The following is a 19,711-nucleotide window of genomic DNA, read 5'->3' on the forward strand; positions in this document are numbered from 1 at the left end:
ATCCTGAAGAGTGACTTTGTCCAGTTTGAGTGATGCGTTTCCCTGCCATCTCCTGACTGAACAGACTGGTGCGTTTGACGTAATGCCGATTTTGAAGGTCAAGCTGGTTCTGGATGTGGTAGAAACTGTGAACAACATCCAGTCCACGCTGCCAGGTAATAACAGTGCTTCTCAGATCCCATGAACTGTCCGCAGGAAACGTACAGGGGAGGATCAGTTCCTCGCTGTAAAACCCAGTGACAGTGTCTCTGGGAACAGTAATCTCAAACTCAGCTAAAGAGTGAAGGAAAGAAAATATATCCACACAACTGAGTTTCACAATCACTCATTACTTGATTGAGATGATTTCAGTATTTCACAGCATTTCCTATCCTAAACATGGCTTAACTTGCCTCCAACATTATTTTAATACTCTGCCATAATTTTTTTCATACGGTACTTATAGATCTAGCTGTTTAAGCTGTAATGCTATTTTTGGCAAGGATGAATGATATGGGGGTGAGAATTTTGAACCACACTGAAACTCTAGATCACTTAAGAGATCAGAGTCCAGATGAGGGCTTATTAAAACAGTTTTTTTTTTATCCAATTTATTTTAAAGATGTTGATTAAAGTGGTAAAATAAAAAAAAACTTAAACACCCCTTGTCGATGGTGTTCATAAGCACAGATAAAATAAATCTAATAAATAATAAACCGATAACAGCATCAGAAACACACCATTACACACAAGATCTCACGTATTCGAAACCGATAGCGTAAGAAAAACACATTTGACAGAATTGCACAACTCATTAAACATGAAATGCAGTTGTGTTATTGCGGTATTTAAAACTTACCTATTAGCTATTTAAATATAGCTTGGCATGTAAACCATTCATCTCAAAATCAAAAAGAGATGAACACTTCATCTTCAACAATACACATGTTCAACTTACATTGCAGGACTGAAAACAAAAAGCTTTGGCATAGAAACTACTCCTTAATTGGTTTGTTTGAGTTTTCAGAACCCTGTACTGTCTGCCCGAAGGTAACAACTCAAAAAGAGTGTCCTGGGTGAGATGGGTACCTGAGAATTTTTTTTTTAGCTTTCATGAGGCAGCAGGAACTGTGTAACTGTCCCATAGAAGGGAGGGAACAACCAATTACCTTCTGGGCTGTGGTGATCCTCTGGAGTGCAGCTGGAAAACCACACACACACACACACAGATGCAGTGTCAAAATGCTCTCAACAGAACAATGGTAAAAGGACACAACAGGTTTTTGTAAAACCTGAGCTGGTAATTATACAGAAAACGCGGCCTTCTTGATAGCAGTGGTGTTAACTCTCCAGGTCAGACTGTCCTTTACATGAATACACAGAAACCTGAGACCCTCTCCACACAGTCACCGCTGATGAAAAGAGGCTGGATGTCAGTTTTCTTCCTTCTAAAATCTGTGATCAGCTCCTTGGCGGTGTTCAAGAGAGTTGTTTTTTTGTACACCACAGAGACGACTGCTCCACCTCATCCCAGTAGGTGGACTCGCCCATGAAGACCACTATAGGAAAAAGAAAATCTGGAAACCTAGTTAAAAATAAAGGGGAGAATGGTGTCACGATCACCAGTTGGAGTGCCCATGAGCTCCTCCAGAGGGCACTCCACCACAGACTGTTTCTGGCTCAAACTATGCTTCACATTATCCTTTGCCAGGATGATAACAATGGATTACTCTTTGACCTTATTAGGCAAACACCAGTTTGGGAGGATGAAAGTTTCCTGTATATTTGGACCTACTAGTAAAATATTAGCCATGTAGCAATAACTTCTACCAAAAATGGTGATTGTTCTGGTTAGTGATGTTGGACTGCTATTACTTCGAACATTTATTTTAACACCCCCCACACACCAACCCACACCAAATTTTTATGAAGCAATTTATTTGGGGACCACAAAATGGGGACCCCACAAAAAAACAAAAAAACATTGGTTACACAATCAGTATCTCCGTGATCCTTTCCTATAGGGTTCACTGCATGCATGGCCACAGGTGGTTGGGCAACACTTCTTTGTGGCAGGACACTGGCCATCATCATAACAGCTTTCAGCACACACTGGAATCTTCTTTGGTTTGGGACACCGACCAGGCTTCACTGCATGGACACGGATAGTCAGCTTTAGTCAGTCTATTTAGTGGCATTCAGTCTTAAATATGCAACACTAAACACTCAGCATTGACAGCAAATTTTACCTACAGTGAGTTACATTCCAAGTATTGTTTTATTAATTTTGTAAAGCCATCCAGTTTAAAAACTGTCCAATGGGATGAATAAGAACCTACATTTGACACCAAGAAAAACATTATTAGTATCATCCGATTTTTAATACGGATACCTGTATATGGAGCTGTACAGTGATGTCCACATCCATTGCTGCAGCACTTCTCATTGTCTGGACAGTCAGAGTCACCAGTACATGGCACATGATCCTCCCACAGGTTCTTCAGGTGGACACTCTCCTGGCTTTACTGTTATACAGCAAGCATATCATTGAATGCTGAACATCTCCATTCACATACACTAAAATTGTGCACTAATATTTAGGTTTTTCCACAGCATTTCAGTCTTTGCTTACATCTTATACATTTAATCCAAAGCGTTACTTGCAGTTTCTTTGCAACAGTCAAATTTACTAGTAGGCCTAGTTTCTGAGTGGGAGTTTCAAAAAAAATAAATTAAGCTTTTGGAAGAACCTCTAGCATCCATCATGAACTGAGTTATTTTGCCTTTAATGTAAATAAACATGTGCAAACAATATAATTGCTCTTGTAAATTTATTTAGATGTTAATTACATTGTGCCAGCTGTCTCTTTAATACCCCTGGTTTATATACATGTTACTGCTGATTGGGCTGACATTTTTGACACACCCCCCAAACAAGAGAAAACGTATCTCAAACACCGTTGCACACCGTTTCCAGGAAACATGTTGTTCAACCCGGAAACCGTAGCAAAACGTTGCGCACCGGCTTGAGCTTGAACGTGTCCCTGCCAAACAAATGCGCACGTGGTACAAGTTGGACTCGATGGTCAGAAAGTTTGCAAGTTGTAATTCTGAATAAACTCCTACACCTCTTGCACCTAAACTTTGCAGGAACGTGGATTTCAACTAGAAATTGTAAACATTTGGCATAAATCTGCACAGAATATCAGGAGACACAACAGAGAAGAATCCAAGTGGACACTATGTTTATCACTACTGTTTGATGAATTGCCCTTACTATGGAATAAAAAATACGGAGTGTATATTTACATCTAGTTAAAAGTACGTGAAAAACATCAGCTCCAGTGGCACAGGTGGAAAAGTACTTGATGTTGGCTTTTGACGCGATCGACCCGGGTACGATCAATTGCTCTTGTAAATTTATTTAGATGTTAATTACATTGTGCCAGCTGTCTCTTTAATACCCCTGGTTTATATACATGTTACTGCTGATTGGGCTGACATTTTTGACACACCCCCCAAACAAGAGAAAACGTATCTCAAACACCGTTGCACACTGTTTCCAGGAAACATGTTGTTCAACCCGGAAACCGTAGCAAAACGTTGCGCACCGGCTTGAGCTTGAACGTGTCCCTGCCAAACAAATGCGCACGTGGTACAAGTTGGACTCGATGGTCAGAAAGTTTGCAAGTTGTAATTCTGAATAAACTCCTACACCTCTTGCACCTAAACTTTGCAGGAACGTGGATTTCAACTAGAAATTGTAAACATTTGGCATAAATCTGCACAGAATATCAGGAGACACAACAGAGAAGAATCCAAGTGGACACTATGTTTATCACTACTGTTTGATGAATTGCCCTTACTATGGAATAAAAAATACGGAGTGTATATTTACATCTAGTTAAAAGTACGTGAAAAACATCAGCTCCAGTGGCACAGGTGGAAAAGTACTTGATGTTGGCTTTTGACGCGATCGACCCGGGTACGATCCCGCGTTTTGCCAAACTTTTTTTTTCTCCCTTTTCAAATCTCGTATCACATCGTAAAGGCATTTATTTTCAATAAAAATTAAGGAAATAATCAAAAAGTTGAAAATAAAGTATCGGGTAGGGTTAGGGTAGGTGAAGGGAGGGCTTTATTGTACCAATAAGGTGGCATCCATTTAATAATTAAAATTAAAATTAAAACTTACACTCAATATGTTATTATTGCATACTGTTTTATAATGTACTACAATACTGAAGTGCAGATAATTGCCACTATTTGCAAGAAGCAGTATACTTGATAGTAGAAATCCTGCTATTTTAACATAGTGTAACTAGGTATTTGCACTTAGTGTAAATAGCATATTGCTAAAAATACTGCTATTTTCACTTAGTGTAAATAGAATCCATTGCTATTACGAGATTTGAAAAGGGAGGGAAAAAAAGTTTGTCAAAAGGCGGGATCGAACCCGGGTCGATCGCGTCAAAAAGCCAACAACACACACTTTTCCATCTGCACCACTGGAGCTGATGTTTTACACCCACTTTTAACTAAATCTAAATATAAATTTTTTATTCCAGAGTAAGGGCAATTCATAGAATACATTTAAACTGAACTACTTTAATACCATCTCCGAACTTTCTACCAGGACTCTGCTGTTCTTCGGCTGGTTCTTCCTGTATACGTTGATTGACAGATGTCTCGTCCAGTCAGCGGTGAGTAATCCCAAACCAATGGCGCTGTCTCAAACTATACCTACCTCTTCCGGTTTGTCTGATTTGTCATTGTGTTTTCTGACTTGTTAATTTGTTTTCGGATTTGTCGTTGTGTTTTCCGACTTGTTATAATGTTTTCTGAATTGGTGTTTTGTTTTTTTAGACTTGCATTTGCGTTTGGAATTTGTTATTTTGCTTTCAGAATTGTGATTTGTTTTGCACTTCTCGACCACCGTAACAGACATTATAAAGCCAGGGGAACAAATGTTCTCACATTTTAAGAGTGAACTGTTTTAGTAGAGTCCCGGGTCAGGCTCACTCGTAAGGTTTGTCTATTTATTTGTTTGTTTGCTTATATATTTATTTTTGTGAAATGGCCTTTTGTGCTATGCAAAGTTTGTGCAACAAAGTAAAATCATAGTTAACAATTACTTGTTTACATAGGATATATAGGCCTATATGTATTTTATATTATTTAGGCACTTATAGGCTATAGTTAATTCAACATGCCATGGGAAGTCAATCTAACTTAACATTTCCTTATATTGATATGGTTTATTTCTTACTCCTTAACAGTTCATCATGCTCTTAAGGATTTAATCTATGCAATATTTTGGAATATCTGAAGGCCATGTACCATATTCATAACTGTATAGCATTTGTTATAATAAGACTAGCCTATTAATCATTACCATATCGACTTTTTTAATTAATCAATATAGCATTTGTTATGAAGAAACAATGCCACAGTTGTATTAAAAAATCTATAGGGAAAAATCTATTCCCTTAACAGATCATCTAATATAAATTCTACAACAAGTTAGACTACATTTTACACAATAAATGAGCCTACAATACAACGTGATAGATTCTAGTAGTTAAAAAAGATTGTAATGTTAGTGCTGGTTCAAGACTCATCATCAGGCTTTTTAGTTTGCCTTTTTTAGATATACTGTTCGACTTTCTCCATAGCATTTTAAAGTGGCTGTTTCTCTCAACAGTTCAAATAGATCACATATTTGACCATCAACTTCGCCATAGGAATGGCTCGCGCAAATCTCATCACACTTCTCTCGCGCGCTGGTGAACGCACGCAGAGTATACAGTCAGTGACCCGCGCGCAGTCATAATTCATAAGTCATAACTCCGTTCAGTTCGTACTTTGCATTATCAGCCACTAGAGGCCACGGGAGCTTGAGTTTGAGTGCCGACGTCATATTTGTGCGACACTTACATGAACACATGCACCATGCGTGTAAAAGATAGAGGTATATGAAGTAATACGTATGCTTTTAGTGATAGCTATATTGTTCACGAGAAGTTGAAAACATCGTGGGTTGGCATGGCTGGAAACACGCTGCCGTTTAAATCAAAGTAAGTGTCGTTTTCTTCTATTTGGACTCTTCTCAGTGGGAAAGATTCTTTAAAATGTGCAGAGCTTACAGTGACTAGTTGAGATCCCTAGGTTATTGAACATCTCATTTGTTTGTTTAGTTATGCAGTCTCCAGCAAAATAGAACCGTTCTATAAGGGAGGTAAAGTGCAGGTAAGTTCATAATTTAGTACTTGAAAATCATATTATTAGGCCTGTGTATTACAGCTATTATTTGACTTGTTTTGTTTTGTTTCCCCATCCAGATAAGTCATGATGAGCAGTACATATTTTGCACATGTGGTCCAAGAGTCAACATTTTACAGATCGATACTGGAAAAATTATCCATAGCATTGAGCAGGTCAGTGTCTAACAGTTTTGTTTTATGTGTGTGTTTCTTCACCTATGGGCAAAAATATCTCCCTTAAAACCCAGTCTTCGTTTATTTAGTTTGTCTAAAAACAGCAAACACACCCGTCACAGGAGAAATTTGCCTTTTTAAAATATAAATATTGAAATAATTTATGATTTTCCTCCAGATTTTCTTCCATAAAACGTCGTCTTTTTAGACTAGTGGAAAGAAAACATCCATAATACAAATGTAGGTGTTTATTTTATTACACTTTATCTATTTGCATCAGCAGATTTAAAGGCTTTTAATGAAATAAAAGGCCAATTAAGTGACGTGACATGTGGCCAAGTATGGTGACCCATACTTGGAATTAGTGCTCTGCATTTAACCCATCCAAAGTTCTTAGTTTGTCTAAAAACAGCAAACACATCCGTCACAGGAGAAATTTGCCTTTTTAAAATAAATAAAATATAAATATTGAAATAATTTATGATTTTCCTCCAGATTTTCTTCAATAAAACGTCGTCTTTTTAGACTAGTGGAAAGAAAACATCCATAATACAAATGTAGGTGTTTATTTTATTACACTTTATCTATTTGCATCAGCAGATTTAAAGGCTTTTAATGAAATAAAAGGCCAATTAAGTGACGTGACATGTGGCCAAGTATGGTGACCCATACTTGGAATTAGTGCTCTGCATTTAACCCATCCAAAGTGCACACACACCGTGAACACGCACCTGGAGCAGTTGGGGGTTCGGTGCCTTGCTGTCGTGGTATTGAAGATGGGAGAGAGCGCTGTACATTCACTCCCTCCACCTACAATTCCTGCCGGTACGAGACTCGAACCCGCAACCTTTGGGTTACGAGTCTGACTCTAACCATTAGGCCACGACTTCCCCCTTAAAAGTTCTGCGCCCAACGTGGGGCTCGAACCCATGACCCTGAGATTAAAAGTCTCATGCTCTACCGACTGAGCTAGCCGGGCAAAATATATATAAAAAAATAAGTGTATTTTCATTACTATGTTTCTTATAGTTAGTAGAATGTCTAAAGTGCACAATGTGTAATAATAAAATAAAAAAAAATATTTTTACTTATGGTGGATTTTTGTAATGGCTGACAAAAAGAGATCAAATCCCCAAATCTCCTCCATAAAGACTCTAATATGTCAACAAAATGAAACAAGAACTTTGAACCTAGCTTTATCAAACGTTAAGATTTCTATTCTGGAAATGTATGCAAATAAGTGATTTAATTACAAATGGCCTTACTTTTATATTAACACACATCATTTCAGGAAACTTGTAGTACAAAACCGTTATCTTTATGTATTGGGATTAATCAACAAAATATATATAAAAAATAAGTGTACTTTCATTACTATGTTTCTTATAGTTAGTAGAATGTCTAAAGTGCACAATGTGTAATAATAATAAAAAAAAAAATATTTTTACATATGGTGGATTTTTGTAATGGCTGACAAAAAGAGATCAAATCCCCAAATCTCCTCCATAAAGACTCTAATATGTCAACAAAATGAAACAAGAACTTTGAACCTAGCTTTATCAAACGTTAAGATTTCTATTCTGGAAATGTATGCAAATAAGTGATTTAATTACAAATGGCCTTACTTTTATATTAACACACATCATTTCAGGAAACTTGTAGTACAAAACCGTTATCTTTATGTATTGGGATTAATCAACTGGGGAAGATATGGTGAAATCTGTCGGTTAAACCTTTGGCTTTTACCATAATTATCTTTCGTTTCTTGCTTTAAATGTAGTATATTTTGTCTGGGTCTGAGATAAGGGTAAAACAGTAAAATACATACATTTGGCCTTTAAAAAAAAATAGCAGCGCGATTAAGTGTTAGTATTAAGCTTTATTTTGTGAACTTTATGTAATGAAAATAAAACTACTATTTATTTTTAACAAAAATCAACCCCTGGGATGCAAAAGTGCCCAAAACTGAAGACGCGCTCATATCTGAAACATGACTGCATATGGTTGCCTGTATTTCTCACTTTTGCTTTCTCTAAGCAGGATGATCAAGAGGACATCACCTCATTCTCTCTCAGTCCTGATGATGAGGTGAGATGAGCTTGGTTTGCCTGTCTGCTGGTTCAGCATTAATCCAGACTGAGGTTGTTTCTGCTGTTTCTCTGCAGATTCTGGTGACCGCCAGCAGGGCTCTGCTCCTGAAGCAGTGGGACTGGAAGCAGGAGAAGTGCACTCGGTCGTGGAGGGCCATCCACAATGTGCCTGTGGCCAGCATGACCTTTGACTGCACCTCCACCCTGCTGGCTACAGGTCAAACAAGATCACCAGATCTTTGAAGCATTGAGTAACACTAAACAACAGTTTTGGTGTCAGACATAGCTTAATAGGGCGAAATGTTATGCTTGTATACTGTATATACAGTGGGTACGGAAAGAATTCAGACCCCCTTAAATTTATTTTTCACAGCAATATCCTTGTGAAAAATACACTTTATAATACTTTACAAAGAGTAATTATGGAAATAATATATTTAAAAAATATATACTGTATAAGTGCAACTTAATGTAACGTTTTAGACACTTAATTGAATATTAAATAAGTGTATTTATAAAATGCAAGTAAATGTAATTTGCTGAACTTTAGAGTGCTTTTAAGTAGGACTTTTTTTATACGTACTTCTGTTTTCTTTGAAATATGTTTAAAGCGTACTGCTGAATGTACAGACAAGCATTTATGATAAATTAAAATATGATTTAATGTAATTTCTATTGAAACTTGTAAGTTATGTATTTGAATGTATTTGTAATTACACATTTGTAATGATAAAGTTGCAATTTAGTAAATATATTAACTTCATATGTGACCCTGGAGCACAAAACCAGTCTTAAGTCGCTGGGATACATTTGTAGCAATAGCCAAAAATACATTGTATGGGTCAAAATTATTGATTTTTTTTATGCCAAAAATCATTAGGATATTAAGTAAAGATCATGTTCCATGAAGATATTTTGTACATTTCCTACTGTAAATATCAAAACCTAATTTTTGATCAGTAATATGCATTGCTAAGAACTTAATTTGGACAAATTTAAAGGCGATTTTCTCAATATTTTGCTATATTTTTTGCACCCTCAGATTCCAGATTTTCAAATAGTTGTATCTCGGCCAAATATTGTCCTATCCTAACAAAACCTTGTATCTCGGCCAAATATTGTCCTATCCTAACAAAACCATACATCAACGTAAAGCTTATTTATTCAACATTCAGATGTTTTCAGATCATCTCAATTTCAGAAAATGGACCCTTATGACTGGTTTTGTGGTCCAGGGTCACAAATGTTATATCGAATAACACACTACAGTTAAAATTATCATCAAGTAATTTACATGTGCTTTAGTATGTTGGTCAGCATAAGTGTACTACAAAAGATTATTAAAACATAACGTTTTAAAATGTACTTTAAAGTAAAACGTTCAGTTCAACATTATTACAAAGTGCACTTAAAAATATGTTAAGAAATGTGAAAGTGTCTTGTTAAGTGCACTTAAATGGCTTTTTATTTCATTAATATTATTATCTGTAAGTAAATTTTTTTTAATTACTGTTCAGATTAGTGCACATCAATACAATTAAGCATGCTTCTTTTTCACGATGATTTGTTGTTGTGTTCATAGGTGGTTGTGATGGCACCATCAAGCTGTGGGATGTTGTGAAGCAGTACTGCACACACAATCTGAAAGGATCATCTGGCGTTGTACAGTAAGTACTGAAGAAACCAAAATTGAATCTGCTTTGAGATCGTCTCCCAGTTTGTAAAACTGGCCCAGCTGGTTGATATGCCATCTATAAGAGATGCAACGTCTCTCTCTTCCAGTTTGGTTGAGTTTCATCCAGACATCAGCAGACTGCAGCTCTTCTCTTCTTCTGTGGACTGTGGGATCCGGATCTGGGACCTGAGGACCAGCAAGTGTATCTGTGTTTTGGAGAGCCACTACAGTGCCGTCACATCGCTGGCCTTCTCTCCTGATGGCCAAACTCTAGTTAGGTAAAACGGCAGGAAAAAAGGAATAGTTTCCTTGTAAAAGTCCAATTTTAACACTGTCTTCATTTTCAGTTCTGGCCGAGACAAAATCTGCTCGGTTTGGGACCTGAAGAAGAAGGCTGTTAAGAGGACTGTCCCTGTCTATGAGGTCAGACTGTGACTGTGACCCATGAGCTGCGCATTTATCTTTATAGCACCACAACTATTATCTGTGTTTCGTACCTTAACAAGCAGATGAGTCTGGAAATACAGCATTGTTATTTCACATGTTCTCTTATTTGTCGATGTTCAGGCTGTGGAAGGTGTTGTTGTTCTCCCTGGGAAGAGCGATTACTCTCAGATGGGTGTGAAGGGTGAAGGTTTACACTTTGTCACGGCTGGCAGTAAAGGTAAATGCTGTAGTTCAAATCAGAATCCAGTTTAATATAAAATGCTATAATGTAAACTCATAAAAGCAGGACCAATTAGGGGTGCAACTACCAATTGTTGAGGCAGTAACTGTGTTATTTTTGTATCATTTGTGTGCTATTATAATATATATTAATATTTATTATGTGCTTTTGTCATTTTAATTTTTTATAATTCTATTTAATTTTTCTAATTTTAATATTTTTTTTAACTTTAACTTGTTTATTTAAGCTAGCTACCAAAGCAACATTTCTATTTATTTAGTTAGTTAAAGTTGAAGGTATTCATTGTAATATTTAGGTTTTCATTTAAAAAAATGTATATCTATTTTTTATTTCATGGATTTTCATTGTTTAAGTTTAAGATTCCGTTTTAATTATCTATAATAACACTAGCAAGTATGCAACATTTTTTTGGTCAAACCACCTCAACATACAAAATATTAATACCATATTGGTTTTTGACCAATATTATTTTTTATTTATATTGGATAGTCAATGTTTTATGCACATTTCCCATATTTTTACATTTAGACCTTTTGCCATCATCTAATGCCCACTTAAACCTAATCTTTAAAAACACTAATAATTTAGTAAAACAGTTAAATGTAATCTTAAGCAAATCTCAAAATGATCTGTGCATAGCACTGTGATGCCTGACGATTCACATGTAGCATTTAAAATGATTGATTGATTAGTATTAATTGTAGTTTTTTGGATGTTGTTTTGAAAACAAAAGAAACATTTTTGGATTACTGATTCAGGTTTTGAGGTTAATGACACGGAACACTGAGACATAATTTATATCTTATTAGAAATTTTAAAAAAGCTGTTGTATTTTGTCAAAATAAATAATACAAAAATGCATACAAACCCATAAAAAAAACATTTATTTAAAAAATATTATCATTTAAATATGTAAAATATTTAGGTTATTTGTAGGCTTTTTTTAGTCACTCATAAAAAAATTATTTTGGTGCTGTATTATGCACCGCATATGTTGAATGGCCCTGAGTGTTTTGCTGTTTTCCGCAGGTGTTCTTCGAGTGTGGGACTCCAGCTCAGCGCGCTGTGTGTTCACTCAGACGCTGCCTGATGCTCCGGCTCTCAACACAGAGGAGGGCGATTTAGACCCGCGCAGTCTGATGCATCTTCTGCCCATGCCACAGTCCAACAGACTGGCCACCGTCACCGCAGAGCACAACATCCTCATCTATCAGATGCCTGCTCTCACTGTACAGCAGCAGGTGAGCCTTACAGTCCACCTTCTACACACTAGATATAACCTGAACTTAATACATATCGGAACCTGGAGCTATTGGGCTTGTTTTTCTCTTCTTATGAAGTTTGTCGGCTACAATGATGATATCCTGGATGTGAAGTTCCTGGGGAAGGATGACACACATATAGTTGTGTCCACTAACAGCTCTCAGCTGAAGGTGTTTGAGTTGGCCACTAACAGCTGTCAGATTCTGTATGGACACACAGGTGAGTGAGCCACTAGAGGGTGGCAGCACTGTGGATATGTTACACTTACTACATACTGCAGTATATACTGTGTGCTTGTAATTCAAATCTCTTTTCTTTTTTTTGTGCACCGAAACCTATATCAGTGACTAAGTTTGACTGTAATGAAAACACATTCCTATGCAGAAAACACATTTGAGCAATGATCAAAGATCAGTAGAAAACATGCGTGACTCGAGCTAACCAAAACTAAAATAGAACCAGGGTTATTTTAATTAACTAAAACTAAAACCATGAAAAATGGTTACTTAAAATAAACTAAACATTAGCTTGTTTTATTTCACTAGATGCCAAGGCAACACTTCTCATGTTAATTTAGTTTAACTTGATGTACTGAAATAACTCAAATTAAAGCTGAAATAAAAATTAACAATTACTGTATAGAAATTTTAAAACGAAATTGACAAATAAACAACAAAATTGCTAAAACTTTCAAATTAAAGATAGAAGATATAAAATAACTAAACTAATTTAAAGTATTAATAAAAAGTAGGATCTAAAATAACACTTGATTAAAACAAAAAAGATGAATGTTATAGAGTTTCGTATGTGTGTGTGTGCTGTTAATGCACTTGTTTATGGTGTTTCCCACAGTGTATGTTATCATTACCTTCATATCTGTAAATGAAATTCATGCGACGCTTTCACTGAGCGACAGTGAAAAGATTAGACAAAAATATTAATATTATAATACAAATATTCATTTTCAAAATATTAATTTCAATATTCACATATTTGTTCTTCAATAAGATTTGAAAAGGAGTAGTGTTGTTGTTGTTAACTAAAACAATAAAATATAATTTTCTGCAACTGAAACAAAGCTGAAATGAAATAAAATATAAATATTGGATGAAAAAAATTAGAAGTCTAATCTAAATAAAATCTAAAATAATTTAAGTTACTATAATGCTAACACTAAAACAGAAATACAATTGGTTAAATGAATATTTAGAAAAAATACATAACATTAGAAAATTACTAAAACTAATTAAAATTATATAAATATAATGATAATTGTATTAAAAATGCAGCAAAGCTATTTTTTTTTAAATTAGGCTTTGGTTTGCACATTGTTTTGAGGAAATTATCAGGCAGGAAGTAATATAAATACTATTCTTTATAAGCCTGATAGTTGTTTTTTATTTAATTAATGAAAGAACCATTGTTATTTGCAGCCCTACATCCCAGGCATGTAAAACGCATTTGCATTCTCACTTAGGTCCTGTAGAAACAACTGTCTGTAAAACTTTAAAAAGGGAATGTCAGACTGGATTCCACTTCAGTCATCAGTCTGCATTGTTGTCATTGTCAGCACTCAATCATCTTTAAATCATCTGACAATCTTCTCTGATAATCTGTCTGCAGATACCATCTTATCAATCGATGTCTTCCGCAAAGGTTCCATGTTTGCAAGCTGTGCAAAGGTGCTTCTTTCACGTTTTCATGAAAAGCTGCACCAGTGGCCTAGCACGCCATTCAAAACGGCAGGTTCTGAATGTACAGCTTCGCCCACATTTGGAAAGATGACGTTTATGTAATCTTTTGCACAGGACAAGTCCCTGCGGCTGTGGAAAATGGATCTGAAGAGTGGCCACGTGCACTGCGTGGCTCAGGGCAGCGGACACTCCAATGCCGTGGGCTCTGTCGCCTGCTCCAGGTCTGATCTCCGTTAGAAATAGCAGTTAGATAAGCAATATCAGTTAAGACACTGCAGTGTGTGATCATACTGTAGCTCTGTCCTCAAACTTGGAAAAGTCTTTGTTTCCTGAACGATTGACACACTTTTTACTAAGCTGATAACACGGTCACATTTAGATCAGTAATTGTGACATTCCTGATCATAATAACCTATTCTAATATAGTTCACGAACTTGATTTTGTAAACTTTTACTGGTTTGTAAGGTTTTCTAACACATTTGTCACTTTATATTATGTGAACATAAAAACTGTTCAAATAAGTACACCATTTCCCTCTTCCTGTACCAGTGTTATTTTAGTATTGAGATCCTGTTATAATTTTTTATTATTTTGAATTATTTTTATGTTTTAAATGTAACATTTGTTTTAGTAATTTTTTTTGTATTTTTTATGTCTATACAGTTTTTATTAGGGATGCACCGATGTTTTGGCCACCGATATTTATCGGCCGATTTTTCCACAGATTACAACCATCGGCATATCGGCTATATAAGGAAAAAGGCCGATATAACAAACCGATGGTTTATTAATTAACTGCGTGAAGGCACTGAGCTGTATAATGTCTGTTGCATAATCCTAGCACTGCTGTCTGCACTTTAATACTAATCAAATAACAAAAGACAAAAGATCGCACACTATTCTTGAATAAATAACTTTTGTAACTGTAGTTGTAAGTGTAGCGGACCTCATCTGAATGATGACCAAAATTTTACTGAGGTTTTATTAAGTTTATTACGTCGTTTTTCACTCCAAAAAAATCACCATAAGAGCTAAACATAACACAGCACGAGAAGTGCACATTAAACTCTCTTTCTCCGTTGCATTATCATCAACATACAGCGAATTACACAAAACGCTTATTACAACTAACAGTAAACAAATATATACAAATCTCATGCCTTTTCGGGGGTGCTTAATAAACTGACAAACTTTAAATCCGAAGAACTGCGTGCTTTCGTTACCCATATAGCTCCTGCTCCGTAGACTAGAAATATAAGAGTCCCGCCTTAGTAAAGGAGTTCTCATACATATTTAAACTTACGAAAAATATTAAAATGTATACAAAAACAAATTAGAAGATTAATCATAATAAAGTCTGTTAGAATAAAAAAAGCACTAAAAAGCACTGTTTATTTAATATGTATCTTTGTTATGTTGTTTTTATGTAAGCCTGCTGAATGTTAAATGGATCCAATCCATGTTCATTAGAAATTATTTGATGATGCAGCAATAAAACTGCTAGTATAATTTAATGCAGGTGTTTTTGAACTTTGCTGATTTAAAACATGATCAAAATACTATCTATTTTAATGCCAACATTTCAAATAAGAGAGGAAGTGACAAATATCGAAATCGGCCAGTAAGTGTTTGTTAAAATCGGTATCGGCACCACAAAATCTTATCGGTGCATCCCTAGTTTGTATACATTATTTTTAATTTCAGTTTTAGTTTTTTAGAACATAAAGTTCAACTAAAAAAGAGAAATGTTGCATTGGCGCTTTATTGGCTTAAATAAAGTGTAATAATTTTATTTGGTTTCAGTTAACGTTTCAGTTTGACTTTAAATTTTAAACAGTGATCTGAATTCGATGTTTTTGAACCGATTTATTTACATAAATGTTTACATTTAAATATCACAAATATACAAAATAAAAACGAATAATTCCGCCAATAAAAATAGGAAACATGGTGGTTTACAGTAGCATGTAACTTATATGTGACCCTGGAGCACAAAACCACTCTTAAGTCGATGGGGTATATTTGTAGCAATAGCTAAAAATACATTGTATGGGTCAAAATTATAGATTTTTCTTTTATGCTAAAAATCATTAGGATATTAAGTAAAGATCATGTTCCATGAAGATATTTAGTAAATTTCCTACTGTAAATATATTAAAACTTAATTTTTGATTAGTAATATGCATTGCTAATAACTTCATTTGAACAACTTTAAAGGCGATTTTATCAATATTTTGGATTTTTTTGCACCCTCAGATTCCAGTTTTTCAAAAAGTTGTATCTCGGCCAAATATTGTTCGATCATAACAAACCATGCACCAATAAAAAGCTTATTTATTCAGCTTTTAGATGATGTATAAATCTCAATTTCGAGAAATTGACCCTTATGACTGGTTTTGTGGTCCATGGTCACATATTATTTTGTGAACTGATTGTTTTTTTACTGGTTTTAGTTAAACCTGTTAACTAATAACATAATGACCCTGTTGCTGGACGCAGGTTAAAGAAAGGCTTCCTGGTGTCGGGCAGTCAGGACTGTACTATTAAGCTGTGGGATTTGCCTGACCCTCTTCCTGATGTGGGATGTGAACCGGTCTTGATGACGGCACGACTCACAGAGAGAGCTCATGACAAGGTGGGTCGTTGCCCCGTCACGTACTAAGCGTTCAACGAAACTGTCAGATGAAACGTGGATGAAGACATGTTTATCTGGTTGCAGAAATTGTTTTGACAGCAGAAACCATGCTCTTGAGCACGTTCTTCTGCTTTAGTTTTTCAGTCTTCCATATTTGTATTGTCTTTGATGTTTCTTGTGCGCCCATTGCGTCGAAACGGTGTTTAGGAAAATGTGTAACCATCATAGGCGTAATTTGCGGGTGGGACGGGTGGGACATGTCCCCACCACTTTTTGCCAGGGTCGATATTGTCCCTACCATTTTTGAAAGTAATTGAAAAATATATTGCGGAAATTATGTATTAAAAGGGAAAACAAGATCAACAAATCATTCTTCATAATCTGATAATCATCAGCAGCTGCATCATTTGCAGCTGTCACACTTTTCGTAATGTCATTAGGCTATAGCATTTTATTTTTAAAAATGGAGAGCTTCCTTGTGCTAAGTAAGCCTGCCCTCTACTAAAGATTTTTCTAGTCAACTAGTCGCACGTTATATTAAATTGATTAATATAATAATATATTAACCATACTTCAATATAGGCTATAGGCAGACGTATTAGGCTAGAGCAATTGCCTCAAAGCACTGGCAATGTGATTATGAACGTGTCGGGGGAAAAGAAGACATTTTAATTATTTATTAATAAACTAGTGCTTTCTGAGTCGGTGTCGGGTGCAAAGATGAGGTTGCCGAATGCCGACGCTGATCGCCGTCTCCACATGGACGTGCCTTTAATAGAAATGCACCTTTTCATACGGACTACCAAATTAAAGAATATTACAAAATCGAGTGCGAATTTTCCTTATATTTATTTTATTATTCATATAAACATTATAATAACCTGTTTTGGTTATATTTACTATTAATTGCAGAAGGTGCGCTCAGCAAAAATGACGCGAATATTGATGGTTTTCACGCTTAAGTCAAGTAAAAGACCGCTTCTTAAAACAGAGAAGGTGAACATGTTGGTATTCTTGTGGGGGGAAAAAAAACAAAAAAAACATGCAAGCACCGTCACCGGCAGCAAGTTTAGTTTTACTTTTATTTTTGTTTTGTTTTCATTTTGAAAAGCTTATCTTTGCTGTTTACTTCACATTATGCTATGGAGGCTCTCTCTTTTTTATTTATTTTTTTGATTCCTCAGTGTTTGCTAAACATTCTGTAATTTATTAGTCATTATATAGCCTAATACAGCGTGTAGGCCATGCCTCATCTTATTCGTTTTTGTTAATAACGTTTTGTAAGCTAGTTTGTCATTGAATCTTACTGTTTTATTGTTGTTCTGCATTTTAATTAAAAATAATGAATCCATTTTTTTTTTTTTGTCTTAAAAGGTGAAAGGTTTATAGATGTAAGCTAAACAGACAATTATATTTTATTGTAAAACCTGACAAGATCGTGAAATCGAAAGTGAAAGCATCCGAAGCCCGGCTTATAACATGGCAAAAGAGGAACTCCCATTCACAAAATTCAAATCACAAATAATACTACTGATGATAAAGAACGGGTTGAATGTTAACTACTTTCGTTTCCATATAAGTATAAACTATGATAAAAGTTAATCAGTGTGCATTGATTAATAGCATGTAAAAAAAAAAAAACATGCTCATGCAACCAACTGAGAAAGTTAATAGCAAAAGGGCGATATAACATGGCAAAAGAGGAACTCCCATTCACAAAATTCAAATCACAAATAATACTACTGATGATAAAGAACTGGTTGAATGTTAACTACTTTCGTTTCCATATAAGTATAAACTATGATAAAAGTTAATCAGCGTGCATTGATTAATAGCATGTAAAAAAAAAAAAACATGCTCATGCAACCAACTGAGAAAGTTAATAGCAAAAGTGCGACCAGTGAGAAGAGTCTGGAGCCCTAAGTTGCCCAGCTCCCTCTGTCAATGATCTAGCACCCCCTCAGCACCTGCCTTCAAAATTCTCTGGCACCGCCCCTGGTACATCGATGTATTTTTGAAAAGCAAAAATTAAGTTTGTCCAACTCTAAACCCAGTCCCCAAGTAAATTAGGTTATTTAATAAAAACTAGCAAAACGAGTTGCGCGGTGTCCCCACCACTTTTCAAAGCAAAGTTACGCCACTGGTAACCATAATTCATCTTTTGCTGATAGCAAGACCCAAACTGTTTTGTCCAGTGTTGTGAAAGATGTTAGAATACAGTTAGGCTTTTTAAAAATGTGTGTGTGTGTGTGTGTGTGCGCGCGTGCGTGCGTGTAGGCATTTTGGACTGATTTATTTACATAAATATTTCCCACCATTACACAAAGGTTACACTCATAGACTGTATAAAAACATGGACGTAGTGTGCGTGACGTCACCCGTGGATTTCCAATTTGAGCATTTTGAAGCTCAAAAGTGGGCGGAGGCGGCTGTCGCCATCTTGACAGCGCGTCACTCCCGGATAATGGAAAATGGGCAAAGAGGCGGGAGCAGGTTGCTGAAGCCACGCCCACTTAGCGCGACGGTGGTGACCGCAGCGGCAATCCACCGGTCACTCAAGTGGCCACGCCCTTAATTATGCAGAACTTTAAGACACTTGGTTACACTAAGTACCAACAAGACAAAAATGGGAAACATAGTAATTGACAGCAGCATTTAACATATTATATTATTTTTTAAACTTTTTCTAGTGCATGCTGTTATTTGTTTAAATTTAATCTACAAAGTATTTTGTAGATTGCTGCATGAAAGATTGTATAAAAAAACTGCACATAATTTATTTTTTACTGTATGTATATAAATACTACCATTCAAAAGGTTGGAGTTGATAAGATTTGTTCAATGCTTTTGAAAAAAGTGTCTTGTGCTCAGCAAGGCTGCAATAATTTGATCAAAAATACAAAATAATATTGTGAAAAAGTATTACAATTTAAAATAACTGCTTTCTATTTAATATATTTTAAAATGTAATGTATTCCTTTGATGCAAAGCTGAATTTTCAGCATAATTTCTCCAGTCTTCAGTGTTACATTATCCTTCAGAAATCATTCTGATATGTTGATTTCCCCCCCCAAAAAAGTTTTTTGAAACATTATACGCCTTTACTGTGACTTTTGATCAGTTCAATAGAATAAAAGGTTACACTTTACTTGAAGGGGTGTGCATAAGACTGACATGACACCTTCATAATCATGACATGACACCTACATAATCAAGACATGACACATGTCATGAATATGAAGGTTTTTT

The 19,711-nt window shown here is 35.5% G+C and overlaps 1 protein-coding gene, 1 long non-coding RNA gene and 1 other non-coding gene across 5 annotated transcripts in view; 1 reads left to right on the forward strand and 2 right to left on the reverse strand.

Moving 5' to 3' along the window:
• Window positions 1-1,966: 1,966 nt before the first annotated feature.
• Window positions 1,967-2,502, reverse strand: LOC107555660 (uncharacterized). Its single transcript, XR_001605188.1, has 2 exons — window positions 2,372-2,502; window positions 1,967-2,130 (listed from the first exon to the last, which is right to left on the reverse strand). It is a non-coding gene; the product is annotated as an uncharacterized lncRNA (long non-coding RNA).
• Window positions 2,503-5,852: 3,350 nt separating this feature from the next.
• Window positions 5,853-19,711, forward strand: part of tbl3 (transducin beta like 3) — a 28,523-nt gene continuing 14,664 nt past the window's right edge. Inside the window, exons 1-14 of one of the 3 annotated variants that reach the window (XM_016238540.1) lie at window positions 5,853-6,056; window positions 6,177-6,228; window positions 6,321-6,416; window positions 8,457-8,504; window positions 8,582-8,723; window positions 10,089-10,173; window positions 10,289-10,459; window positions 10,529-10,604; window positions 10,749-10,845; window positions 11,899-12,110; window positions 12,210-12,351; window positions 13,756-13,814; window positions 13,941-14,047; window positions 16,327-16,462. In XM_016238540.1, the coding sequence (XP_016094026.1) occupies window positions 6,025-6,056; window positions 6,177-6,228; window positions 6,321-6,416; window positions 8,457-8,504; window positions 8,582-8,723; window positions 10,089-10,173; window positions 10,289-10,459; window positions 10,529-10,604; window positions 10,749-10,845; window positions 11,899-12,110; window positions 12,210-12,351; window positions 13,756-13,814; window positions 13,941-14,047; window positions 16,327-16,462 (1,455 nt within the window). In that variant the 5' untranslated portion in view covers window positions 5,853-6,024. The remainder of the gene's footprint in view (window positions 6,057-6,176; window positions 6,229-6,320; window positions 6,417-8,456; window positions 8,505-8,581; window positions 8,724-10,088; window positions 10,174-10,288; window positions 10,460-10,528; window positions 10,605-10,748; window positions 10,846-11,898; window positions 12,111-12,209; window positions 12,352-13,755; window positions 13,815-13,940; window positions 14,048-16,326; window positions 16,463-19,711) is intronic. The other 2 variants (XM_016238539.1, XM_016238538.1) reach the window with 2 other exon arrangements.
• On the reverse strand, window positions 7,323-7,395 carry trnak-uuu (transfer RNA lysine (anticodon UUU)). The gene has a single exon. It is a non-coding gene; the product is annotated as a tRNA-Lys (tRNA).

Source organism: Sinocyclocheilus grahami, unplaced genomic scaffold (assembly GCF_001515645.1).
Source record: "Sinocyclocheilus grahami isolate Dianchi unplaced genomic scaffold, SAMN03320097.WGS_v1.1 scaffold542.1, whole genome shotgun sequence".
NCBI classification, from domain to species: domain Eukaryota; kingdom Metazoa; phylum Chordata; class Actinopteri; order Cypriniformes; family Cyprinidae; genus Sinocyclocheilus; species Sinocyclocheilus grahami.